The 27,889-nt window shown below is 35.8% G+C and overlaps 1 protein-coding gene across 1 annotated transcript in view; it reads right to left on the minus strand.

The window, feature by feature from the left end:
- Nucleotides 1-3,051: 3,051 nt before the first annotated feature.
- The window catches only part of kkv (hyaluronan synthase-like protein kkv), a 118,709-nt gene continuing 93,871 nt past the window's right edge, over nt 3,052-27,889 (minus strand). Inside the window, exons 18-24 of the mRNA XM_089100548.1 lie at nt 26,132-26,470; nt 21,033-21,376; nt 19,437-19,595; nt 14,479-14,590; nt 9,953-10,087; nt 7,418-7,559; nt 3,052-3,418 (exon numbers count right to left, since the gene is read on the minus strand). Of these exons, the coding sequence (XP_088956674.1) occupies nt 3,196-3,418; nt 7,418-7,559; nt 9,953-10,087; nt 14,479-14,590; nt 19,437-19,595; nt 21,033-21,376; nt 26,132-26,470 (1,454 nt within the window). The 3' untranslated portion in view covers nt 3,052-3,195. The remainder of the gene's footprint in view (nt 3,419-7,417; nt 7,560-9,952; nt 10,088-14,478; nt 14,591-19,436; nt 19,596-21,032; nt 21,377-26,131; nt 26,471-27,889) is intronic.

Raw genomic sequence — 27,889 nt, forward strand, 5'->3', positions numbered from 1 at the left:
CTTTCCCTGAGGGCTGGGGGGGGGGGGGGTGTCATCCTTAAAGACCTAATTTCTAAAACTTTCAACTGCTTTGAACAAATTGTTATCTAAAAATTTTGATTGGATGTGTTTGGGGAAAAGGTGGGCATAAGAGGCTAGCTAGTTGCCCTCCAATCACTTTCGACCATTAAAAAGTGCACTAGCCCTTTAAATTTCCAATCGAATGCACCCTTTTTCAAGTTTCTACGACAAATCTTTCAATAAAACCCTTATATGCCCCCAGGGCATAACTTGTAACCCTTGCCCTGAGGGCTCAGAAGGGGAGGGGTTGTCATCCTCAAAGACATTATTTCCAGAATTTTCAACTATGTTGAACAAAATGGCTATCTCAAAATTTTGATTGGATGTGTTTGGGGAAAAGGTGGGCGTGAGAGGGGGGCTAGTTGCCCTCCAATTACTTTCGACTATTAAAAATGGCACTAGCCCTTTGAATTTCCAATCGAATGAGCCCTTGTCCAAGTTTCTACAACAAAACTTTCAGTGAAAACCTTATATGCGTCCAGGGCATAACTCATAACCCTTGCCCTGAAGACTGCAGGGGTAGTGTCCTGCTCAAAGTTACAATTTCCAGAACTTTCAACTACGCTGAACAAAACGGCTATCTCAAAATTTTTATTGGATGTGTTTGGGGAAATGGTGGGCGTGGAAGGGGTGTTTGTTGTCTTCCAATCATTTTTGACTATTAAAAAGGACACTAGCCATTTAAATTTCCAGTCGAATGAGCCCCTTATGAAGTTTCTACAACAACACTTTCTATGAAAACCTTATACGCCCCCAGGGCATAACTTACACCCCTTGCCCTGAGGAATGTGAGGGGGGGGGGAGGGTGTCATCCTCAAAGACCTAATTTTCAGAACTTCCAACTATGTTGAACAAAATGGCTATCTCAAATTTTTGATTGGATGTGTTTGGGGAAAAGGTGGGCGTGAGAGGGGGGTTAGTTGCCCTCCAATCACTTTCGTCTATTAGAAAGGGCACTAGACCTTTGAATTTTCAATCGAATGAGCCTTTTTTGAAGTTTCTACGACAACTGTTTCTATATGCCCCCAGGGCATAACTTACAACCATTGCCCTGAGGGCTGTGTCCTCCTCAAAAACATAGTTTCTATCTGGAAATCAACTACGCTGAACAAAATGGCTATCTCAAAATTTTGATTGGATGTGTTTTGGGAAATGGTGGGCGTGAAAGGGGTGCCAGTTGCCTTCCGATGACTTTCGACTATTAAAAAGGGCACAAGCCACCCCCATTTCCAATTGAATGAGCCATTTTCCAAGTTTCTACGACAACTTCTTCGATACAAAGTGCCCTGTTCTAAAGGATAAAAAAAATTACATTGTGCCAACATCGTTCTTATGTGCCCCCCAGGGCACAACTTAAAACCCTTGCCCTGAGGGCTGTGGGGGAGTGTCCTCCTCAAAAATCATAATTTCTATCTGGAAATCAACTACGCTGAACAAAATGGTCATCTCAAAATGTTGATTGGATGTGTTTGGGGAAAGGGTGAGCGATAAAGGGGTGTTAGTTGCCTTCCAATCACTGTTTACTATTAACAAGGGCACTAGTTGTTCCAATTTCCAATCGAACGAGCCATTTTCCAAGTTTCTACGACAACTCCTTCAATACGAAGTGCCCTGTTATGGAAGAAGAAAATAAAGTAATGCATTATGCCAACATCGTTCTTTACTTATGCAGCGCTATATATATTATACCTGTATAGTTACAATTAAGGTAGGCTATATTACCTTATCTTAAATTATCTGTGACAGATAGCTCCTTTTCTTTGACAGAATTTTTCAGACTGAGAAAATTCACCCTGTCTGATCGGCTAGTTTAGCTTTGATAATATTCAAAATCCGAACTTTTCATTATAACATTATTTGTTGTGAACTTTTCATTTTCAGTTGGTAATAATTCACATGTATCTGACTCGAAAGCTGGAAGTGAATTCTTGCGAAAAAGATGCCAGGGTAACGTGTAAGATAATGATAAATAAAATCAATCATAGATGAAAGAATTCAAACCTGCAAAGAATCTTGAAGATGTATGCTGAAAAGTTACAGAATTTTCATGTGGTGGATTTTCCGCGGGGAATATAGTTGGTTAGAGACCCCTAAAAATATCGGTTTCGAAACGTTTCGATATTTGATATTGATATTTGGTCCGATATATCGATATTCAGCGTAGTTATTAAACCCAACATTGCTCGATTACATTTAGTTTAAAGGGAACACCAACTAGAAAGTTGCTGCTTGCTTAAAATTAAGTTCGTACTTAACTTCCAACCTTGAAGCTCAACTTTCTGTTTTCTCTCACAACTGCTTTTCATTTCCTTTTCCTTCCAAAACTAAAAGCTGATATTGTTCAACTTTCATCTTCGTTTTCAACGAGCCAAGACACAGAAAGTACAATTCCAACAAGACACAGATTGTTGGAAACAATTGCAGGCAGTATTCTACTGGGTCGTCTTAATAAGGGCGATTAGCCTCAGAGTCCGTTACTACAATTTCAGGGTCCAGCACTGATAGTAGACCCTATATTTCTCAATTGAATTTAGTTTATTGGAAAGACCTACTAGAAAGTTGCTGCTTGCTTAAAACAGAATTTGACACAGTAGACTCTGAAATAAAAACCAGTCGATGGCAGGTCTAAGATCTATCTTTTTTTTTTAGATATATATAGGTTTCCAAAAACTAACATACAAGTATTTGTCCAACAAGAGAGTCAAACTTACTCCCACCATTTACCCGTGCCATTTAAAAAATTTGCCTCTCAATTACTCGGACTATCTGTCTTGGCTTTTTTCTACAATTAGCGATGTCTTGGTGCCTACTGCAAAATACTTGATTTTCAATTGATCTATATGATTATAATAGAAAGTAATATTACTTTTCTAAATAAAAAATCTACAGAAGAAATACAATTAAGCGCTGCTTTTTTTTGTTTTAATGTAAATAAAACACAAAATACAAAAAAAAACCTAAGATTTTGTTGATAAGAGAAAAGTTTCACAATTCGATAAACATAATATTATTGATAAAATCATTCTTTGACAACATAGCTTTCCAAAACGAGGAAAGATGAAGGCATAAAAAAAAAGCAAGAAATTCAGCTATTAAAAAATTGATAGTCAAAAAATATAAATAAAAACTATATTATCACATCGGGCTATTCTTTCTTGTGTTGTCTACCTCTTTCCAGGACCCACCACGCCCAGCCGGGGTCAACGGGTGAAGCTTAACTGATGACCTTGTTGTCATCCTATCATCGTCACTACTTTCATCATAGCCGTTATTGGTGTCTCCATTTGGAGTGAAGATCCGTTCTGCTGTTCCGTCAACTAGAGCTGTAGAACTTCGATGACGCGGCCCGTGTTTAGACCTTAAAAGGAGATAATAATAATGATAAAAAATCAATTTTAAAGTGGACAGTGAAAAAGGGGAAAATTCTGGACATTTTTCCGATTTGTATTGCTTCCTACCACATAAATATTAAGGGGCACGATTAAAAAAAAAATAATAGAAGAATATATACCTGTCCTACTGGTAACACACAGACAGAGACGACAGACACAAAAAGACGACTAACATACAGAGACGACACACACACAGAGACAACACACACACACAGAGAAGACACATAAATAGAGACGACATACACACAGAGACGATACAAACACAGAGACGACTCACGCACAGAGACGACAGACGTATAGAGACGACATACACACAGAGACGACACACACACAGAGACGACACACATATAGAGACGACATACTGAGACGACACACACAGAGAGAAGGCACACACATAGAGACGACACACGCACAGAGACTACACAAACACAGAGACGACACATACACAGAGACGACACACAAAAAGAGACAACACAAACACAGAGACGACACACACACAGAGATGACTAACACACAGAGACGAAACGCACACAGACTCTTACTACTCTTACTTACTCTTACTACATAGTTTCTAGAATACAGCTTAGCAAGCAAGAAAACATAGAAGCCCCTCTAAATTTATTTTTTGAGGAAATCATGCTAATCATTTCAAATGGATTTTTAATCACCACAAGATAAACTCATCAGTTTCCTTGTTCTAAGTCTTTATTGCCTTTTTTACTTGTTTTTTTAAGTAGTTTAATTTCTCTCTCTCTCTCTCTATCACTACCTGGTTTAGCCCCCTTCAGACCTGGTTTTTCAATGCGCCCGAGATATCTTTAAAAAAACGGTCTAAAATTGTCTAGTGTTTAGCTTAGAAGAGGATTTTTATCTATCTTATAAATAAAAGAATATTCAGTTCTCATTTTTGTGAATTCTCCTGACAGTTGAATATTACATTTTTATGTTGTTTCGGCAAGTTTTGACACGTTATTTTCTACAGTCCTACGGTTCTAACGATTTCTACGTAAGTAAAAATTGCCGCACAAAAAAATACCGATTCAATTTTATGCCTACGGTATCCTACGGTTTTAACGATTACGGTTTCTACGTCAGTAGGAATAATTGCCGATTCAATGTTAAGCCTTCCTACGGCATCCCAAGGTTTCAACACTTTCCACGTAAGTAAAAAAAAATATTGCTGATTCAATTTCATCGATCTACCGTATTACATTGTTGAAATTTGCTACTTTTTTTAGTAGAAAAATGCGTTGAGAAGATTTCAAATGACCGAAAATAGGCGAATTTTCCTAAAAATTTGGCAATTTTAGATAAGTTTCTAAAACAAACTCTGACTTGGTGAATGGATAGTTTTAAAATTAATGAATCCAAATATATAACTTTCTTGTAATCTCGGTACAAGTTACAGCAGTAGGTTTTTCGCAACATCCCTTGTTCTGGAAAAACGTCCTAACAAGAACAACTTCAGAAATTTAAGTGAAGATTCTTTTTCAACACTAATATCATGAGCAGCGCAATAGCGCCTACCTTAGTAAAGAGCGATGTGGGCACAACGTATTATCTTTTTTTTTTTGGATTATCTTAGACCAGGACACTTCCTATCGAAGGAGTTGTCGTAGAAACTTCAAAAAGGATCATTCAACTGAATATTGAAAGGTTTGGAGGGCAACTAACCGACAGTTTGGAGGGCAACTAACCCCCCTCCAACGCCCACCTTTTCCCCAAACAAATCCAATCAAAATTTTTATATTGCCATTTTGTTCAACGCACTTGAAAGGTCGAGAAATGATGTCTTTGAGGATGACACCCCCCCCCTACAGCCCTTAGGGCAAGGGTTTTAAATTACCTTGGGGGCATACAAGGTTTATACAGAAATGGTGATCGTATAAACTTCAGAGGGGGCTCATTTGACTCGTAATCAGAACTTTTTATGCCTTCCTTAAGACTCAGAGTTGTCGAAGGGTAAATACCCCCCGCCACACTTCGTTTTTTGCCGAAATGAATGTTAAAGAAATTTTAAAATGGTAGTTTGTTGTCGTAGAAACTTCGAAAAAGGCTCATTCGATTGGAAATTGAAAGAGCTAGTGTTCTTTTTAATGGTCAAAAGCAACTGGAGTGAAATAAGCCCCCCCCCCTCCACGCCCATCAATTCCATAAACTAGTCTAATCAAAATTTTTAGAGCCATTTTGTTCAGCGTAGTTGAAAGGTCTGGAAATTATGTCTTTGAGGATGACCCCCCCCCCCAAGGCCCTCAGCGCAAGGTTTGCAAGTTATATCCCAAGGTTACATAAGGTTATTATGGAAAGGGTGGTCGTAAAAACTCTGGAATGTGCTTATCTGATTGGAAATCAGATGTTCTGGTGCCCTTTTTATGAGTCAAAGTGATCGGAGGGCAGTCACCCCTCCCCGCCTCGTATTTTCCAAAAATGCATCCGATAGAAATTTTGAGATTGCGATTTGTTCAAAGATAGTCCAAAGATCATACAATAAGGCCTTTGGGGTTGACAGAATCCCCAGAGGGAGCGGGAGGGTAAGGGTTATAAGTTATGCCCCAGTGGCATATAAAGTTTTTATAGAAGGGGTGGTCGTTTGAACTTCATAAGAGGCTCATTTAATTGGGGATATATATTTCTAGTCCCCTTTTAAGAGTCAAATATGATGAAGAGCAGCTATTCCCTCCCCTCCCTGACATCGTCTTTTCACGAAACGCATTCAATTGAGTTTGTGAGATAGCCATTTCGTTACCAATAGTCCAAAAATCATATAACAATGTCTCCAGGGTGGACACAATCCCCCAGAGCCCATGGTCAAGGGTTGTAAGTTATGCCCCAGGGCATATAAGGTTTATATGGAACGGGTGGTCGCATAAACTTTGGATCGGATGAAGCTCATTCGATTAGAAGTCAGAAGTTAGGCAATTCGTTCATTGGTTACGCAAAGTATATGTTATTGAGAAAGGTATGTATGTTTGAACTTCCAGACAAACTCAAAACCAGCAAAAACTAGTGTGCGTATGGCTGATAACTCCCATGCCTTCTCAAGACCAGAACATAATTTGCACTTTACAGAAAACAAATACGTTTTAATGTTTTCACTTTTTTTACCTTCATAAATAAAAAATTATCAAAACTTTAAGGAATAATTATCAGTATATGTCAATTAACCGGACAATGCACGGTCATTTGTTTTTTTTTTTTTTTTTCAGTAAAGCGAATATTATGGTCTGGTCTTGAGAAGGCATGGAGGGTATCAGCCCTACGCTTGTTAATTTTTGCTCGTTTTGAGTTTGACTCTGTTGTAATTTCTGTTCATTTTGAGTTTCATTTATTTATTGATGGTGATTTGGGGTAGTTTTACACTTGGAAAATTATTTGACTTCATTTCCGCTCATTTCTGGCTTATATAGCTCTTTACTTGTCTTTGAAAAACTTTTTTTGTGGAAAAAGTTTGTTTTAATTAATGGTATGGCATGACATACGTAATTGAAGATAAATTCGCCCGTCTGTAAACATATAACGTCAAAATCTAAAGCTGCATCTGTGAATGCCATGTACGAGCGGTTGGGTCCTTTTCATCCTCTTGTGCGATTGTTTTGATTTGTATTTGTAGTTTTTTATATTGACATTGTTCTGCACGTGTTTTGTTTTTGTGTGTCTTTACTTTTTATTTTCTTTTGTTGCTCCACTTTTTTATAATTGTTAGTGGGTCAAAAATAAATTATTATACATGTGTATTACTGTTAGCCGACATCCATTTGTCTGTACACTTATGACGTCATAGCCTAAAGTTAAATTTGCGGAATCATTAATGATGGTCAAAAGCCCAAGCGAGCAGAGCGGCAACAAAAAGCCGCCAGTTTTCTGCTTGAAGATATCTATCAAACACTAGGAGCTTATAAATCTTGTCCCTGTAAATATAAATGGTGAAATGAAGCGAGGAACCTAAGTATTAAAAGTTCACTTACTTATTAAACTCGTTATTGGCTCCCAGTGTTTGCATTGTCGACTTTTTTCTTTCACCCAAAACAGTGTTTCTTCTAAGCTCCAAGGCTTTAATTGTTTCTCTTGTCATCGACAGCTTTCGCATTTGACTCATGGCTGGTGTTTCTGAAAAAAAGGCACATCTTAGTGAGAACGTTGCCATATGCAGTGGGAAAAAAAAAAATCATATCAACTTTCCTGAAACCTGATAGTCTCTTTGACGGCGAGAACTGAATTCACGTTTTTAAGTACGATTTTTTAAAGCTTCAGTCTTTTGAAAAGGAAAAGGAAAAGATCTTTTTGAAAAGAAAATATATTAGCGGCCTAATCGTAAGTACATTCTTCTATTAAATTTTAAAGTTTTAAACTTGGAGTCTCTACGAAATAATATTTTTTTTTAATGAAAGTAAAGATAGACAATAAAACTTAGAGCTGAAATTGTCTTATATAAGGGGAGCTACCTCCCCTCAAACTCTCCTCTTTATGCTAAACTGTGATTAATACTTTCTGGAAAACACTTTAAAGGGTCCAAAACTTTTGAAGCGAAAATGTTATTATTTAAACATTTATTAAGAGCGATTTAATAAATTATTTAATAGATATAAATCGTAAAACAGATATAAAATTTAAATATCAACATAATTAAACAAGAAGTTGAACATAAATTAAATATAATTCTAAGCTATTAAATATAAATTTAATAACAATAAATTACAAATTGTATTTAGTGATAAATTATAAAATAAATAATTGAGTGTACTATTATTATTAAATTAGAGTAATTAGGCTCCATCATTCATGAAGTAGTGTGAAGACTGCTAGTTTAACTTTTAATCCCATGGCTCATTTATCCCAATGCTTTTCTCATGGCTTTTATCCCATTGCTGAAGCATAGAGAAGAAAAAGAAAATTTTTAGCATAAAGATTGAGGGAGGGCAGATCCTTAATATATTGGACGGTTTCCGTTTGTTTCAAGTTGGTATTTTTTCCACCTGTACCTATTTGGAACTATTATTTACTTTGTTTCAAGTTTTAACGCTGCTCTTTACTATCATTTGAATTTGAAGAATTAGTTTTTTATCTTCTTTATTTTTAATACCATGTGAGAATTATTCTAAATACAAATCGAAATACCACCCTCTCAACCTCCGATCTTTATAATAAAGTATAATAAAAACACTTTGAAAATGAAAACCACCAGTGAAAAGGAATCGAAATTGATACTATTTTGATACCCTTGATACTATTTTGGCGCTGTTTGCGACAAACGGTATGTGGCACAAATTTCAAGTCAGAATATCTGTTACATGATCTCTTTTCCACTCGAAGGGCAATCGAGTTTTGAATTTCCACTAGAATGTCCATGAAACACCGATCATTCCACGGCCACTATTTGGATCCGATCACTTCCGAAAAAAAAGCATCCGTCACCAAGCTTCTCGGAGAAATGCAATTTTCGTTTTTGCACATAGGAATTTGAAAATGCTGGTACGAAGTTCTTGGACATGCTGAATCTGGTTGTGTTATTTTCATCAACAATGATACATACACCTCGTTTCGGGAGTGTTTTTTTCCCTATTTCTGAAATTATGCTAATTTTCTTAGTCTAATAAATTTTGATAGGCAACTTTAAACTGACTGAATTTTACATATTCTGAATCACCATAAAAATTAAATTCTTGTGATACCTAAATTTTTACAAAAATATACTTTTAGAGCTTCGGTTACTATTCACAAGGGTTGCTCTTTACATACAGTTCGTTATCATAAACTGTCCAATAAAAAAGGATTACAAAAACCTCTCAGAGATCAGCTAATTCTGTTTCGACTGACAAAATAAATAAGTTAACCTATCATTAAAGCAATCAAACATATCCATAGGGTGGGGGGAGTAAGATTACCCCTAAGTTTTGTCTGAGTACCTCTCCCCCCCCCCCTCCCCAATTCCACGGCAAATTTGAGAAAAAAAGAAATAAAGTTTAGTCTATACATATGGGCTTGAACAATTCCCCCATTTACAGCAGCCGCTTCATTCTCCAGAATAGAAAAAAAAAGATTTTGCCACCAATAACGCCTTTCATTTACGGGAAAGGTTAAATAAGGCCATACTATTCTTTAAAAACCTTATTCTTTTAAAACAACTTGACCAAGTCCGTTGATTTTTGGATTAAAATCAACTTGGTGGAGGGGATGAAAAACATGAGAGCCATGGCTGATTAGAATAAAGCCAAGACAGATAGTCTCTGTGCAAGGCAAAGCCGGCATAACTTTTTCAGAATTGTATAAAAATGTCATTTCACTTGTTACTAGATAGTTTAATATCCATCCTAGGGCAGAACTAAGGCAGATAGGCATAGAGTAAAGGTAATTCAAATAGTCAATCAGTTCTGTGAGTCGTTTGAAGACAATTGGAGACCCCCAAAAAATGATAATAACTTTGTTTAAAACATCTTCTTTGGTTCAAACAATTAATTTTTGTTATTCTGGAAAAAAGACCAAAGACCGCATTACTTGCTTACCTTCGACTCCCGCTTCAGCGGATATAGAGAAGAACCGCTTTTTAAATGCGACATCTAAAGTACCAATAGCTCGCTTTTTCTGCCGCTGCTTTTCAAGGTTATGAATTGTTCTTCGTCTGCCAATTCTGTCTCCACCTAGAAAGCAAAACTTCATATATTTCAGCTTCCTTTAATTGAGTGCATACAAAATATACATTAAACACATAAATCCCACGGAAAAAAAGACACCTGAAAGGATAAATAATACTTTATAAAAAAAAGGCATAAAAAAGAGAAAATCGTCGAAGTAATGGAAATATACGGCAAGTTAGATTAGCAAGGAGAGAATATAATCCTCTGAGACGGGTGCGAAGGACTCGTACCCAGAAAACTGCGTTTTAAAAGGCAGTTTTTTTCACGTTCCCCCTCCCCTTTTAGTATTTGACCAATGTGGACCAATCAAATAAAAGACAAGTTTGAACTGCTTTGTTGCACAGTTTTCCGATTTGCAACAAGGTAGTTTGTTGCTGCAAAATCGGAGAATTGCTTCTTTTACCTTTGGTTCCCACTGGTGCGATTTTTTTTCATATAAAACGGCTCATGGATAGCGGATGCGGAAAATTCGCAAAAATGTTCGCACAGAAACGGTTCACTACAGCCGTTGAAGCGCAAATATACTATGTTATATTTAAAAAGCATATGCATAAGAATAGGCTAAATCGAATTCTAGAAGCCAAGAAAATTTTCAAAGGGCTAACCTATAATAGCCTTGGCTAATTATGCCTAATGAAAAATATAAGTCTTATCTATAACATGTTTAGTTTCTCAGTTACATGCAATTTATGGCTCTACAATGATTTCAATTTAAAATAACGGATGCGATTTTCAACGGCTCACTAGAAATATTTCAACGCAGCCGTTGAACCATTGTGACGCAGAAACTTGCAGCAAAAAACGGAGGAAATCTGACGGATCAGGCAAAAACGGCCGTTTTGCGTGAAACCGCATCAGTGGGAACCAAGGGTTAGATACTCCTTTTCATATAATTTCAACATCTTTATTGTGCAGTTTATAGTCCATCTGTGATTTTATCAACATAATGAATACAGATAGGAAGCACTGCTATCAGTTTTAGTTTTTTGAAAAACTCGAATTAATATGATACACCAAATATGGATTAACAAAAATAACGACTATCTTTGTTTAATGTACCAAAGAGAGCAAAAATGAAATATGATTGTTAGAATTGCCTGAGTGGAAACTTAAATAACATAATGCATCTTAGAAAATTAGGGAATATCGGAAATTCAACTTTTAATGAAAAAGACGCCCACATTCTGGTATGAAGTTTTGGGTAGCAGCGGGTAATAGCGGGTAGTAGTTCTGGGTAAAAGCCAAATTAAAAAAAAGCGGGCGAGAAATCAGCTAAATTAACTTTGTTATTCTAAAAAAAAGACCAAAGACCGCAACTCCTGCTTACCGCATTACTTACTTACCTTCTTCTCCTGCTTCAGCGGATGATACATAGTCAACTAAAAACACAAGGGCACAAAAAAAACCCTAAGAAGATACAGCTTTCCTTTGAAGGTGCAGTTGTCTTTGAGAAACACAGATTGTTAGTATTTGGATTTTTACGAAAAGCGTTGTCAAATTTAAATAGGCAGCTTTTATTATTTATTTTCACGTTTCAACACGGCAACACTGACGAAATGTGATACTGCTCTAATGCCTTCATAATTTTGAAACAACCAAAAGAAAAATCTTAGGAAATTTCGGTTTTCAGGTATAGGCCTAAGATGTCTGTTTTTAGGGGAGGGGGTACTTAAGTTTTGCAAGGGAACCATTAAATAAAGCAAATATCAATCTGAGGTAAAATGTTTGTTTAAACATTAAAATTAAATTAAAGGAAAATGTTTTTCAGCTATTAATGAAGCATATTGCTAGAAACACCTTCGTCCATTAGCAAAACTTGCTACACCACCCAAAGTAAATGGAAAACATGCAAGAACTGGGCCTTTAATTAATTAACTAATTAATTAATAATTCTACGATTAAAAAAGACTGGTGCCACTGACAGTGTAAGGACATAATTAATCTGTAACTTATAGGATCAAACTTGAAAATTTTCAGGTTTACATCAATTTTTTTTCAGAATAATTAGTCAGCTTTTTTGTAATTAGGAATTATTTACTCAAAACCAAATTTGCACAAAGTAGGCCTAGGTTAACTTGGTAAAATCTTGGCAGGGTAAGTAGGCTAGTTGTATGCCTAATGGTGACAAAATCCTGTCTTGCTTCACCTCCTTTGCTTTTCAGATTATTTTAAAAGAAAAGCACGTGGCAATTTAGGTTAAAGTACTATTGTCAAACGCTAGACAGTGGTAATGATTCTTTTCAAACGTAGCGCCAGTCTCCAATCATTTTCTTTAAGATGCCATCTGCATTTGGGAATATAGATGGAGATTGCTGTATAAAGTTTTGCTATATCGTTATAATTTAGATTCCCATCCTTGTGAATTCTATACCCTAACTTAAATACCTTATGGTTTATACCACAGAGAAACAAGTTTGCACAATTTGAGTTGTCTGCACTTTGCCAGACAACATCAGTTCTAGAAACAGTTTTTATTTCTAATTTTTAATTTGATGCTAGAGAAGCCATATCCTGTTCGAAACCTGGCGGGTAAGTTACAATACTAACAGAGAAATCGAAAATTGGTGCCACACGATCATGTCTACATTTTACCAAATATTGCCAATTTTGCATTGTTACTCTAAAACATTAGTTACAAAAAGCTTACACAGTATATAGTAACTGGTTTAGAATTGGTTACCAAATGTTATTGATCAGTAATGGACCACTTCAAACTAAATTCTTTATTGGCAGATTGCATTCAACAATTTGCATGACAAAGATTGTAACAATTTCTTTGAAATTAAAAAAGAAGCAATAGTGGACGACATAATCAAAGAGCATAAGTTCTATTTGCTTTATATTTTATATCATATCTCACAGCTCTCTCACTACATATCTCAGTGTTGTGATCCAAAAATCGTCGCTTTTTTTACTGAGTCGAAATTTGACATAGCAGACACAGATAAACAAAAAGCCAGTGTTATTTGGCTACCTTTTCTGACATAAGGTAACAAGGCCCGTACCCAGGGGGGGATTGGGGGGTTTGGACCCCCCTTCCCCCAAATGTTTGTCTGGCTCGTAAAAACATAACAAAAAAGGATGTAAACAAATGTTTTATGCGTTTTTTGATGTTTTTGTATACCCCCCCCCCCAAATTTTTTTTGATTAAATGCCACAAAATGCCACACATGTGATTTTCTTCTATACAGTCAATCGAATTACAATGATCGTCATGTACACTTTTTGAAGACGGCTTTTTTAACTCTTCAGTTGAAGTTTTACTATCCTGCAGCACCACATTGAAATTTCACCCTCTTCCGCTTAATTTTAATTTTGGAACGCGAAAGCAATTTGTAATTTAACTCATTATATGCTTTACTCAGAATTTTTCTATAATTTTGACTTAGTATTTTAGGTGAAACGTAGTAAAAACTTTAATGTTAAAACTTTAATATAATTTGATGATTAATTAATTATTAATTGATTGATTAACTATAATGAATCAATTTATTGGATGTAATTTTATTTAATGTAATTACCAGCTGATGAAGCTTAATGCCACTTAATCTTCTTGCTAATTTTATTTGAAATTTTGACTTGGTCTTTTGACTTTGAATTACGCTGACCACATCCTGAATTTAAGTAGAACTGTAACGTCTCTCCAGGAGAATATTTCTGTGCTTAGTAGGAAATATGCCGAAATTGGTCTCAATTTTAATGCTTCGAAGAGCGAGGTCCTTGCTTTCGGCAAATCTGTTGGTTAGGTTGGATGCGAACAGTAAGGAAATCAGTGTTCAGTTATCTGCTCGTATTAAGAATCTCGTTCTCCCGATAGGGGATAGTGTAAAAATGACAAGGGCTCTCCTTATCTCTCATCTAAATGAGAAACTTAGAACAGCGTTTGGTGTAGTTGTTTGCTGTAAAGCTTGCTACAGCAGGCGTATTCTCGCCCGTGTCTACAACGCTTTTGCGATGCCTCATGTCCTCGCACTGACTCCATTTTAGAATATGTTTACGGCTACTGATAAAAAGACTATTAGATCCGTATAGTTTCGTTTCGCGAAATTTCTCTTCTGTATACCCCCATGGGCTAGAAACAAAAGACTAGTGTCAGCCTACGGGTTAACTGAACCACTAACCGTGGCTGAGCAGCCTCAAGGTCGCTATTTTTCTATGCTTGATAGGACAAACAGCCACCATCCTGCTATGTGTTATTAGAAATATTTGAATCTATTTTTGATAGTTTTCTTTGTGAGTGTGTTCTTCTTTCTTTTGTTTTTTTGTCTTCTCATATTCTCCATATTGAACCCTTGTGTGTGTTTTTTGGGCAATAAAGATATTGATTGATTGATTGAGTAATCTTCATTCCAATTTTATTTGAAATTTTGATTTAATCTTTTCAGACTACATACCTGATCCGTTTTCACTTTCTTGGTCTCCGTCCAAACCTCTCAATTTTTGAAGATTTCTGGCTATATCAATTGCGTTTTTATCTATGAAAGCATCGTCAGAAATATCTTCAATCTATAAATAAATAGTCAAATTTATAATTTAACTCAAGGAAAAATATGAACATCACTAAAATAAGCGAAAAATTCTTTTTTTTTAACATGGTCATGCAATATACAAAAATTAACAAGAACAGAATATGAATGTCAAACAAAAAGACGACAAATAAATGACTGCAAACAAAGATAAATAGAAGAATCTGAAGAATAAAAGTAAAAGAATGCAGTCCATTAAAATTGACAAGTTTATTAAGATGAAATATTTAATTGCCTAGGGCAAATATATTCCTAGTTGAAGTTGAACTTAAAACAGATAAAACAGATCGTCGTTACCGTGATCAAACAGACACCCTTTATATTTAATAGATATTCACACTTCAACAAGGTTGGGAGTATATATTCATCAGCTGCTCCCGCTAAAAATTTGACAATATCCCAAGGTCCACTTGCGGAAATATTTCACAGTTTGAAAAGAAATATGTCACAGTTATATAATATATATACTAAAAGTTTCAAAACGCTTAATTTATTCTTTTTTATTCATTGGCGTCATTGACGTCTGCATCTGACGTCTGCAATGACGTCATTGAGCGTCTGCGTCTGCATTTATTCATTGCCGTCTGCGAAAAGGATATCTATTCTGGTTGTTTGTTGTTATTTCTTTCTTTCGCTTTTCACTTTCTTTCGCTTTTCACTTTTCTTTCCCCTTCCTTTCTTAAATAGGCAGCACCATTTCCCATGTCGTATACCAAAACTTTTTGCAACTTGCTAATTCTGGTGCCCTAAGAAATCCAATAAATTTGATTTCAGTTCTGACTTTTTTTTTTCTTTTTTAACTCCGAGCAGTGACACCGATCCACGAAAATTTGGTCAGGGTAAGGATTTATTTCAATTTTATTTTAAAATGATGATACAAAATATATATTTATTAAAGTCTAGGGCAGGGGGCTTTTTCAATTTCAACTTTCTTAAGAGAAAGATACAAAACACATATTTTCAAATTCTAGACGGTGCGATTGCACCCCCCCCCCACCCCCTTCCGACCGGCGTGACTATTCAGAGGCATTGGGCTATTCCAGGGTCGTAATTTTCAATTGGGCACGGGGGAGGGGGGTAGCAACTGCCCCCTCTAGACCTCACTTTGCCCCCCCCCCTCCCAATTAAAATGTAGTCTTTGCAAAAAAATCTCGTCAAAAGTAAGATAAGCCTGCATAATTCAAGTATCCAGAGAAAGAGGTCAGTTTTATTTAGTATATCTTTGCCCTAATGGTAATATATGTATAATTTTTCAGTTTCACTGTCATTTTCACTTGATTTGGGAAAATTGGCTCCAACTTCCACCCCCCCCCCCGCCCAGAAAAAAATAGACGAAATTAAGCCACTGGTCGGGCCTCTAAAATACTTTTCCCTGCAATTTTCCTTGGTAAGAGTAGCGATACATACTTTGTAGCAGATTAACAAATTTTTGTTCTTAAAACTACATTTTTTGCTCTTAGAGGGATATTTGCTCCCTGTTTTCTTCCATCTATATTATTGACTAAAATTTTTGAAAGTAATGATCCCATCAACACCATTCGTATGCATTATTGTACCATGTACACCGTATTGCATTCTTATGCATCCTTCGTTTTATATTAAATAAAAAAAACAAGTTTTTTTTAACTGAAAGTAAGGAACGACATTAAAACTTAAAACGAACAGAAATTATTCCGTATATGAAAGGGGCTGTCCCCTCCTCAACGCCTCGCTCTTTACGCTAAAGTTTTTTATTGTTTAAAAAAAATAAGAGTTGTGAGAAAGTCAAACCTTAGCGTAAAGAGCGAGGCGTTGAGGAGGGGACAGCCCCTTTGATATACGGAAAAATTTCTGTTCGTTTTAAGTTTTAGCGTCTTTCCATACTTTCAGTTAAAAAAAACTTCTTTTTTTATTTAATTTTTGAACGTTTTTGAATTGATGCAGGTTTTGATTTTGGCTCACCGTACATGAATAATTAAAACAAAATTTACATATTAATTTTACTTTAATTTGGTTAAATGGCTTTCTCGAAACTTGTTTAATTTTATTTACGAACGTTTTTCTTACTAATAAATATACGTAACTTACGAATTAACTTACGTGACGAACTTCTATATTCATATATTTTCATTACGTATATTAGGGGGCTCGCCTACTAGTCAATACCTCGCTCTTTAATCTGAAGTTCGAATTTTGTTCCAATTCTTTAAAAATAACCCTTAATCACACAGGCAGTTATTAAGAATGAATAGCTCTTATGAAAGTACTAAAAAATCTATGGCTTAAAGAGCGAGGTATTGACTAGGGGGTGAACCCAATCATACACGTAATGTTTTCTGTTCGTTTTAAGTTTTGATGTTACTCCTTATTTTCAGTTGGAAAACTTGTTTTTTTTATATTTAATTTCTGATCTTTTTTTAAAATAATGCTGGGAAATCCGGCGCCCCCTTCATAGCAATGTCCCTTCCCCCATGAAAACTTCCTTCATGGAAAGATCCTCCTACATAACCTCCAACCCACCCACCTCCCTACTACCAGAAAAAATCGCCCCTGAAAACGTCCGTATACTTCCTAATAACCAATACTATATGTTAACATTGAGCTAAGTTCATAACTTTCAGCCCTCCCCCCAGGGACTTCGGGGGATTAAGTCATCCTAAAGGATATATTTATCATATTTTCAACCATTCTGAACAAAATGGCTATCTCAAAATTTTGATCAGATGACTTTGGGAAAAAATGAGCGCGGGAGGGGGGCTAGTTGCCCTCCATTTTTTTTGTCACTTAAAAAGGGCACTAAAACTTTTAAATTCCGATCCAATGAGTCCTCCCACGATATTCTAGGACCACTGGGTCGATACGATCACCCCTGGGAAGAAAAAAACAATAAAAAAACAAATAAACACGCATCCGTGATCTTTCTTCTGGCAAAAAAATGCAAAATTCCACATTTTTGTAGATAGGAGCTTGAAACCTCTACAGTATGGTTCTCTGATACGCTGAATATGATGGTGTGATTTTCATCAAGGTTCTATAGCTTTTAGGGGGTTTTTCCCACTTTTTTCGAAAATCAGCCAAATTTTCTCAGTCGCATAACTTCTGATGGGTAGGACTAAACCTGATGAAAGTTATATATTTAAAATCAGCATTGAAATCTAATTCTTTTGATGTATCTATTGGTATCAAAAACCCGTTTTCTAGAAATTCGGTTACCATTGAGCCGGGTCGCTTCTTACTTACAGTTCGTTACCACGAACTGTTTGATTATTATAAATTGCTGTGTTGAATTTTCTGACCATCGAAATTAGCAACCAGCAATCCCGATTTTCGTTAGCTTAAAATTACTTAGGTACCGAAATTGGCAGACTACTGCCCCGATTCTAGATCAAAATAGGCCCCACCCGGGTACAAAAGCTCCGACTTTACCTTTACCAGCCATTACATTAAGAGCGATCTCAGGCAGTCTTGAAAATGGGTATGGGTGACATCTTCAATTCGAGTTTCACATCTCTTAATTGAACGTAACCTTCCTCTTGGAAGCATAGTATACATTCAGTAGATTCTTTAAAAAACTAGATACAACAAACTTCTGCATATCGTGATTAAAAAACGCAAAAAAAAAGAATTAGCACTTTTTTATACGGAAAGGAGAATAAATGGCTTGCTCCCCTTCCCTCAAATAAAAAACTCTAGGTCTACTTACAACAGCCTCCCCCCCGCACAAAAAGGACAGTTCCAACCTGATCCACCGGCTATGAGGCAAAATATGGTATACTTAAAATATGGAATATACTAATATACAAAATACAAAATACTAATATACAAAATACAAAATACAAAATACAAAATATGGTAAAATTTATAAAATTTGGCACCTTTCACTGAAATTTAGTGACTATCCTATCCAATCTATATTATGAAATATACTTCCTTGTTTTCAGTCATAAAAAGCGTATGCTCTCTTGTGAGCATACAAAAGCCTACTTACTTTTTTTTTGGAAAAGTACACTAGAGAAACCGTTATCAATTATATAGCATCACGTCACTGTTTCTCGATTGGTGATTGGCAGGCTGTTACAACAAGACGTCAACTAAATAAACTAAGGTAAGTATTGTTCATTTTGAGTAGTAATATCTAACAAAGACGGTATATGAATGTGTGAAACCCTGAGCACTTCCAGAAGCCCAGTCTAGAGGTGACTAAACAAAACCTTAATCGGGGGGGGGGCTATAGTTCAGTATCCTCCGCTTTCTGCTAAATCAGTTAGATCAAAAAGTTAGTAGCAGTCGGAATAGTTACGAGAACTCAATCAATGTTTATTACAGTGGGCTCGCAATTTCAGCATTTTTCTGTTTTAAAACGTGACTTAGACTATTAAAATTGGCAAAATACAATTTTTTAGAGACATTCAAAACCATATTTCGTACATAATAGGTCTTTGGGGGGAGGAAGAGAGCATACATAATAAGGAAAAATTTAAGCGAAATGGGAGCTTCTTGGGAGGTTGTAAGGAGGCTTTGAATCGACTGGGATGGAGGAGCGTGCATAGATGTCAAGGCCGTACCCAGGATTGTTTTCGGAGGGGTTTTTACTGAAAAAAAAAATTCGGATAGGGGGGGGGGGGGGTTACACAAAAAAAAACCTCAAAAAACCGCATACAAAATTTGTTTATATCCATTTTTGTTACGTTTTTACGAGTCAGAAAAACATTTCGGGGGGAGGGGGGGTTCAACCCCCCTACCCCCCTCTGAGTACGACCTTGATAGATGTGTTGGCCTCAGGCAGGTTGGTGCTGCGGGGAGTTGTTAGTAGCAGTAGCAACAGTTGGTGAGGAATGATGACTAACCTTTCTATTGCAGCATGTCAGTTCTGTAGAAGCAAGAATATGAGAAATAGTGCCAAAACGATGGAAGAGCATAGCAGTAAACTGGATAACAAGAATCAGGCCAAAGAAGAATACAAAAACCAAACCAATTGGTTCTAGTTGTAAATATTCCTTGTCAATCTGTAATTTAAAATGTGTGGCTATTACGCACAAAAAAAAATATTAAAATATACATTATTGCTATTACGCCTATAGGTTACTACCTGATATTTTCAAACTTCATAAGTAATTGTCAAAAACCATTTGCTGAGGGTTGGATTCAAAGAGAAGATCAATATGGCAATTCATGTTCAATCCCACTTCAATCCTACTGATCTACACTATATTGCATCTTATTATATATTATATTATATCATATTATAGCATAGTCTGAAATAATATTGTAAATTTCAGCCTATCAAAAGTTCCTTTCAAAAGTAAATCTACAATGAGATATAAGCATTACAATCAACACTGGGTTATGTATTCAAATATAAAAAAACAAATTATCACAGTACAGAGGCACTCCTCTAGAGGAGTCTCCTCCGCAATACAGAGTCTGCTCTGGAGACTGAGACGAGTGGTTCATTCCTATTTGTGGCTACGGTAGACATAATAAAAAAAATAGTCCAAAACAAAGTTCTGAGAAGTAAAACGCTCTGCCAAACTCTTGGCCAAAGCAGCAGATTCTTCCCCTCTTTAAAGAGAAGCAAGGGGGTGGGAGGTGAATCCAAAACAAGAAGTGAACCCCATAGGATATTACAATTTTAAATTTAATATTAATTTAAATTTTATTGAATTTTCATCTCTAAAGCATCTATACTAGCGGCCCTCAACCTTTTTTGTTGTTGAAAAACCCCACAAGTACCTCTAAAATCCTGATTCCCCACCCTCCTTGTGACACATGATTACCATTAGAAAGGAGGAACCGTATTTAGAGAAAGAAGCCTAAAAGATCATTAGCTTGGCAAAGGAAATTTTGGATTTCTTTTTAGAAATTAGATTGTCTACCCTGGCCCCCTTATACAAAAAAGTGAAAGTCCCATGTTGGGAACCATGGATCTAACTTTTACACTAAGTGTACTAACTTTTACACTAAGTGGTCAATGAACATTCGTACTATCCTTATTCAGTTGTATCAAGAAGAATAAGGATAAAGAGAAACTTCAGCATAAAGAATAAGAAAACAGACTTAGAAGAAGAAGAAGAAGGCCCAAATGGTCAATGGACAACAAACGACAGACAAAGAGTACGGCATCTAAGTGCAATATCTTACAATATAAAAACAGGGTTGGGTATCCGGGTGACTTTTGGTTATGTATGAAGAAGTTAGTGCGTACTAGAAGCCTGAGAAACTGAAGATAGACGAGCCCAAGCACCAAATTGATTGATGGCATAAAATTATTTCAGTTGGAATTCTGTATTACATACAGTTTGTCTGGGATTCAAACTATCCTTAATCAGTTACATCAAAAAGAATAAGTAGCCAGCATAAAGAAGAGGAAGACAGACTTAGATGAAGAAGAAGAAGAAGATAGATGTTTATAAAAAAAAAAAAATTTAGTGAGAAAAACTTACTATTAGCCTTCCATCATCCGTGAGAGTCGTATTAATTTTTACTCCAAGTGGCCAATGAACATTCAAGCTATCCTTATTCAGTTGCATCAAGAATACAATGAGGATAAAGAGAGCATTCACCATAAAGAAGAAGAAGACAGACTTAGTACGAAGTTCTTTCAAGGCTTCGGCAATTTTTGCCTGGGATTTTTTATCAGCATCAATTGGATATAAATATTTTTCAATAAGATCTACCCAAAACTGTACTTCAGGGCCGTCCAAATAGTCGACGGGACCTCTTTTTAGACCTTTATCTTCGATCCAGTATGGGTTGATGAGGTCATCTCGTTGTTCCTTTTGGGTTGCTGAAAAAAAAATAGCTTATAATTTATTTGTTTAAATTCAAGTTTCTAGAATGATTATTTGCAGTAACCTTAACAGTTTTCTAAGAGAATTTAAAATATAACAGTTGTAGCTAAGCTGTCATAACAGGAAGGCAAAATTTCCAGACGAAATTTTTTTAGATAGCCACTTCTGGCCTAAAACAGCGAGCTATTTAGAAGTCAAATCTTTATTTCTTCTATCGTTAGCAAGCCTTGACCTGGGAAGCAAAGAAGCATATATACTACTACATTGCTGCTAATAATTCATTGCAGCACCGAGCCACCACAGACCAACATCGCTGCACAAGCTCTTCCTCAGACCCCCCCCCCTTTGGAGTTTCAATACCCTTTAAATAATTTATAATGACATCTTCCCAGTCCATTCGGGGTGACCTGATTATTATTTGGTTCCAGATAGATGGCGAAAAAGCAGAGTCTATTGTATTTGATGGCCAAAATAAGATTGAAAATAAATATAACGCGACATGTGACAACCTTAGAGTTTTGGCAGGTGACTTAAATTGAATACATATTTATGAATCATTCAATGTTTATAATATTGTTATTATTAATAAGGTAATAATATAAGTTAACAATAATAATATTATTTTGGTAACAGAGGTGCAAGGCATCCCTTCAAAACTAATTTCAATAAAAAGAAAACTTTTAGTTCATTCTTACCAGACAAAATCTATTTGACAGATTTCTACATTTGCTTCCAGTTTAACCTCATACATCTCCCTCCCTATTGCCTGAAGATATCCAGAGCTATATACAAAAGTTTGCTGGTTTTCCATATTTGTATTATAAGCAGTAAATAAAAGGAATGTAAAAAAATAGTAAGCTTTTGGATAGAGGCTACAAAATGTAATTTTGGGTATTTGTTCGAATAGTTATCTGGACTGCCTTATTAATTGAAAATCAGTAAAAGTGCAATTAATATTCATTGTCGTTGCTGAACCTCGTCTAAGTAAGAATTAAACTTATGGACCAGTGTCATTTTCTATTTTTCTGCGTTTCAGCTTAAAAACACAAGAACAATATAAACAATAATAATAACAATACACTTATAAACAATGATATTCCTTAAAATCAATTATCGTCATTGGCAATGCCGCGCCTCAACAAGAAAATAATAACACTATTAAATTGAGTTTATCTTCAATTTATTAAGATCTAGATTGTATCCAGAGGTTACCGTTTATTTGAATCCAACCGAAAATTTTCCAAAAAGTAGGCAGATTCTTTAACCGTGTGGTAGTACAGCAGATTGATAATCTGCTTGGCAATACGGGGCCGCGGGTTTGGTTTCAGCTGCCATTAGGCGTTAGGCGACGGGCTTGCTGCCTGTCCCTGTAAAAAAATATCCAGCAACCGAAACTTCAATCCGACACCGTATGTGCCGTCAATGGCCCTGGAGGTTCTCTATTCCTTATGTTTTAGGCAATTTGTTTGAAACTATGTGATTTGAAACTATTTCTAGATCACAAAAAGGCTTCAAGTCTAAAGATATAATATATACACATATACATTTTGTTCTTTTCTGGCAAAATTGAGTCTTTTAATTTTAGCAAAATGAAAAGGAAAAGATAAAACGCTAATAATGTAGAATTGAGTTTTCCAAACTATTTCCCAAGACTTCCCAAACTCTCCTCGTAAACTTTTTTTTAATAAGATCTACAACCCAAAAGAACACCGTTAATAATACAAATAAGATACTTAATAATAGTAGTAATGTAATAATAACACATAATCAGAGGCAACGCTATAGCATTGCCTATAGTAAAGGCCATATGGATCCAATGCTATTTTTCCAGAGGCACTTCATATAGAAGGGGTCTTCGTACACATTGGAGGCAGCTCATTCAATTGGAAACAGGAAGTTCTAGTGTCCTTTTTAAGAGTCAAAAGTGATCAGAGGGCAACTAGCCCCATCCCCTCCCCCCACGCCCTTTCCCCCCAAAAACATTCGATGGAAATTGAATCGATGGAAAGATGGCCATTTTTTTCAAAATAGTTCAAAGATCAGATAGCAAAAACTCCGGTGTAACACAACCCTCCAGGGCACTGGCGTGGGCAATGTAAGTTAAAACCTGAGGGCATATATGGTTCTTATGGAAGGGATGCTCGTATAAATTTAAGAGAGGGCCCATTTGATTGGAAATTGAAAGTTCTAGTTCACCTTTTAAGAGACAAGAGATTGGAGGGCAACTAGCCCCCTCTCCCCCTCGCCCTTTTTCCCAAAATGCATCCGATAAAAATTTTGACATAGCCATTTTGTTAAAAATTGTTCAAAGATCAGATAACAAAAACTCTGGTGTTGACACAACCCTCCAGGGCCCCGGGGTAGGTGTTGTAAGGTATTCCCTGGAGGCATATATGGTTCTTATGAAAGGGATGCTCGTATAAACTTCAGAGAGGGCCAATTTGATTGGAAATTGAAGGTTCCAACCAAATGGGCCAATAAATGAAAATAGTATAAACATTGGATAACAGAAACTCCAGGGTCGACACAAACCCGCAGAGCCCGGGGGCAGGTGTTTTAAGTTATGCCCTGGGGGTAATAAGGTTTTTATGTAATGGTTGGTCATATAAACTTCAGAGGTGCCTCATTTGACTGGAAATTCAAAGTTCTACATGCCTTTTTATGAGTCAAAAGGGATAAGAGGGTATCTAACACCCCCCCCCACACACACACCCTTGTTTCTCCAAATGTATCTGATCAGATAACACAAAAATTCGGGGTCAACATACCTCCCCCCCCCCCCCCAGAACCCGGAGGAAGGGTTGTAAATTATGCATTGGGGCATATCAAACTTTCATGGAAGAAGTGGTCGTATAAACCTCGGAGGGGACTCAAATAACTGGAAATTGAAAGTTCTAATTCTCTTTTTAAGATTCAAAAGTGATCCGATTGCAACTATCCCCCTCCCCTCCCAACCCTCTTTTCCCCAAATACATCCGAACTAATTTTTTATATAGCCATTTTGTTCAAAATAGAGTAAAGATCCTATAACAAAACTCCAGGGATAGCACAGCCCCCCAGAACCTGGGGGCAAGTGTTGTAAATTAGGTTCCGGGGGTATATAGGGTTTTTATGGAAGGGACGGTAGCATAAACTTTGGAAAGGGCTCATTTAATCGTAAGTTAGAATTTATTGAGTCCTTTTTAAGAGTCATGAGTGATCGGAGGGCAACTAGTCACCCCCCTCCCTCCCACAGTCTTTTATTCCCCAAATGCATCCAAAATAAATTTTGAGATAGCCATTTCTTTCTAAATAGTTGAAAGATTAAATAACAAAAACTCGGAGGTCGACACAACCACCCAGAGCCCGGGGGAAGTGTTGTAAGTTATGCCCCGGGGGCAGATAAGGTTTTATGGAAGGGGTGGTTGCATAAACATCAGAGGTGGCTCATTTTATTGGAAATTGAAAGTCCTAGTTACCATTTTTAAGAGTCCTCAAAAGTGATTGGCGGGCGTATACCCCCTCCACACACCATCTTTTCCCTAAATACATCTGATAAAAATTTTGAGATAGCCATTTTGTTTGAAATAGTCCAATGATCAGATGACTAAATTTTGGGATTAACATACCCCCTCCCCCCACCCCCAAAACCGGGGGGAAGGGTTGTAACTTATGCCCCAGGGACATACAAATTTTTTTATGGAGGAAGCAGTCCTATAAACTTCGAAGAGGACTCAAATGATTAGAAATTGAAAGTTCTAGTTCCATTTATATGAGTCAAAAGTGATACGATAGCAAATGGCCTCCCCCCACCAACCCTAAGACCATAAGATTCCGATGTTTTTTCCCCAGAGGCACTTCATATGGAAGGGATAGGTTTTTGACTTTTACAGTGAGAGGAGGCAAAACCCAAACTCCTGTTTGTAGTGAGTTTTGTTCGTTTCAAGCTTGATTTGAATATTCAATTTAAATTTCACTCGTTTTAAGATTTATTTATTCATTTATATTAGTACCTATTGTATGTTTGTTTGCTATGATTGTTTTTTTTTAATTTCTGTTCGTTTTAGGTTTTATTTATACTTCAATAGCATAATATTTTTGTTCGTTTTAAGCTTGATTTGCAAACTTAATTTAAGCTTTACTCTTTTTGAGATTTATTTATTCCTTTATATTAGTATCCATTGTATGTTTGTTTGCTATGATTGTTTATTTAATATTTGTTCGTTTTGGGTTTTCTTTATACCTCAATAGCATAATATTTTTGTTCGTTTTAAGCTTGATTTGCAAACTTAATTTAAGCTTTACTCTTTTTGAGATTTATTAATTCATTTATGTTAGTATCTATTGTATGTTTGTTTGCTATGATTGTTTAGTTAATTTTTGTTCGTTTTGGGTTTTCTTTATACTTCAATAGCATAATATTTTTGTTCGTTTTAAGCTTGATTTGCAAACTTAATTTAAGCTTTACTCTTTTTGAGATTTATTTATTCATTTATATTAGTACCTGTTGTATGTTTATTTGTTATGATGGTTTATTTGATTTCTGTTCGTTTTGGGTTTCATTTATTCTTTAATAATAATTTCTGGTCGTTTTGAGTTTGAGTTATTATAGGTTTCTATTTCTTCTGATCTTAATTTTAATATGGCCTTTACTTTTCTTTAAAAAACTTCTTTTTCGGAAAGTTTTTTTTTTAAATTAATCACTGATAAAATAAGAATACTTACAATAACAATACTAACAACGATAAAATAACAATACTAACAATACTCACATATAGAAGCTGCATCATGGTCATCTTTACTCTTTTGCGTCCGAACTTCGTCATCACTTTCTTCTTCTGTTAAAGCACCCAGGTGTTCTGCATGGGCTCCACGATTTGAGCTACGAGATGCACTACGTCTCCTTCCTGGTGCTACACCAGTCGGATCCACCATCCTCTCAATCGAATCCAGTCTCTTGGTAAGCACCTCCAAGGATTCGGCAATACGAACGAGCTGCTGCTTCTCATCAATTGGCTTCCGGTGTGTGCACAACATACATCGAAATAGATTTGCAAAACTGAATTCAATTGATCCTTCCTCTTCAGGCCCTGCTGTTTTGTGTATCAGACCTTCGAATGAAGAAAAGACGAATTAATTAGTTTTAGAATATAAAAGATACAAATTTATTGAAGTAAATTATCCCAAGCTCTAAAAGACTCGAGTACATTTTTTTAGTGAAGTAAATTCAAAGCTAACAAGGTTATGTACAAATAAAGAAAATTGTCAAACAGGGATTAAACAAAAGAAGGAGAAGAAACAGAAGGAGAAGGAGAAAATGATTTTACATAATTTTGATTTGTTATTCTTATCTTTATTTTCAGGGGTGAACGTTTTTTTCTAACCAAACAATGGAATAATAAACTTAGAACAAAGGATAGACAGCTTGGGAGGATGGGAAAGAAGGTTGTGTTTCAAAATAAGAAAGATTTCCGGAAATAAAAAGTGTTAAAAAATAGAAAAACAAAGAGGTACCCTAATACCCACAATTCAGAAACGTCAGACATGTTAAGAAACAAGATAAGAGAAAGAGATAAGAATTACTTTTGTATCGTTACATTTCATTCAAACTGAGAAATATTTTCTAATTTTTCTTTGAGAAAGCGAATATAGGCAAAATTTAAAATATGAATTCGAAGCAAAATCAAAATTTTAGTATTTTGACAGGGCTAGCCGAAATGGTGGGTAAATATGCCATTAACTTGGTAAGAAAGAGAGGGGGGGGTAAACAAATTGAAGGGTTTGTTTCAAATTTATTTTTCAGCAGTAATTGAATTCATCTAGCAATCTCGCTAGGATATACAACTTCGGTTCCAAGGGGTATTGCGACTTTTGATCGTCGTAAATATACTTATACGGACGAAATTTACTTTTCAAGAAAAATGAACGTAGCATTTTCATTTTAAAATGGTAGGATATTTAAAACTAATTGCAGATACAGATACGACGAATAATGCGATGCTATATTCGTCAATAAACGTACAGTTCAATCTACTCTGAAGCAATTTTTTCACGGACAGGCTCAGGTAGGTACTCTTCTTCTTTACGTAGTTCTTCTCGCAGATTTATTTTACCTAAACGATCATCAACAGCAGCTCAGATACCTTTTTATCAATCCATTCTACTATGGAACTCTATCTCTTTTTATGTCCCCCTATCTCTCTCCGCGAAGGCAGTTTCTCGGGTCTTTCCAGTCCAGTGATTTTTCTCTCTGCTTTGTTTATTTTTTCTCTTTCTCTTTTCATATTGTTTCTCCTTTTTGATTCTATCCCAACTGATATATCTCTCTCCTCTTCTTTTAAAATTATCTTCAGGAACCTTCCTAACTGTTAAAGTCTTCGTCTTTATTTTTGTTCCTTTTTTTTATGTTCTAATGCCAACTTGGTCTTTCCTGTTTTTTCTACTCTCTTGGTTTCTATTTATCACTATTATTATTATTACTATCTGTTTTTTAAGTTTTTTTTTAGTTTTGTTTAAATTTTGTTTAAGTT

The sequence above is a fragment of the Artemia sp. Qi Xiang Cuo genome, chromosome 14 (assembly GCF_049724085.1).
Source record: "Artemia sp. Qi Xiang Cuo chromosome 14, ASM4972408v1, whole genome shotgun sequence".
In the NCBI taxonomy this organism is placed as follows: Eukaryota; Metazoa; Arthropoda; class Branchiopoda; order Anostraca; family Artemiidae; genus Artemia; species Artemia sp. Qi Xiang Cuo.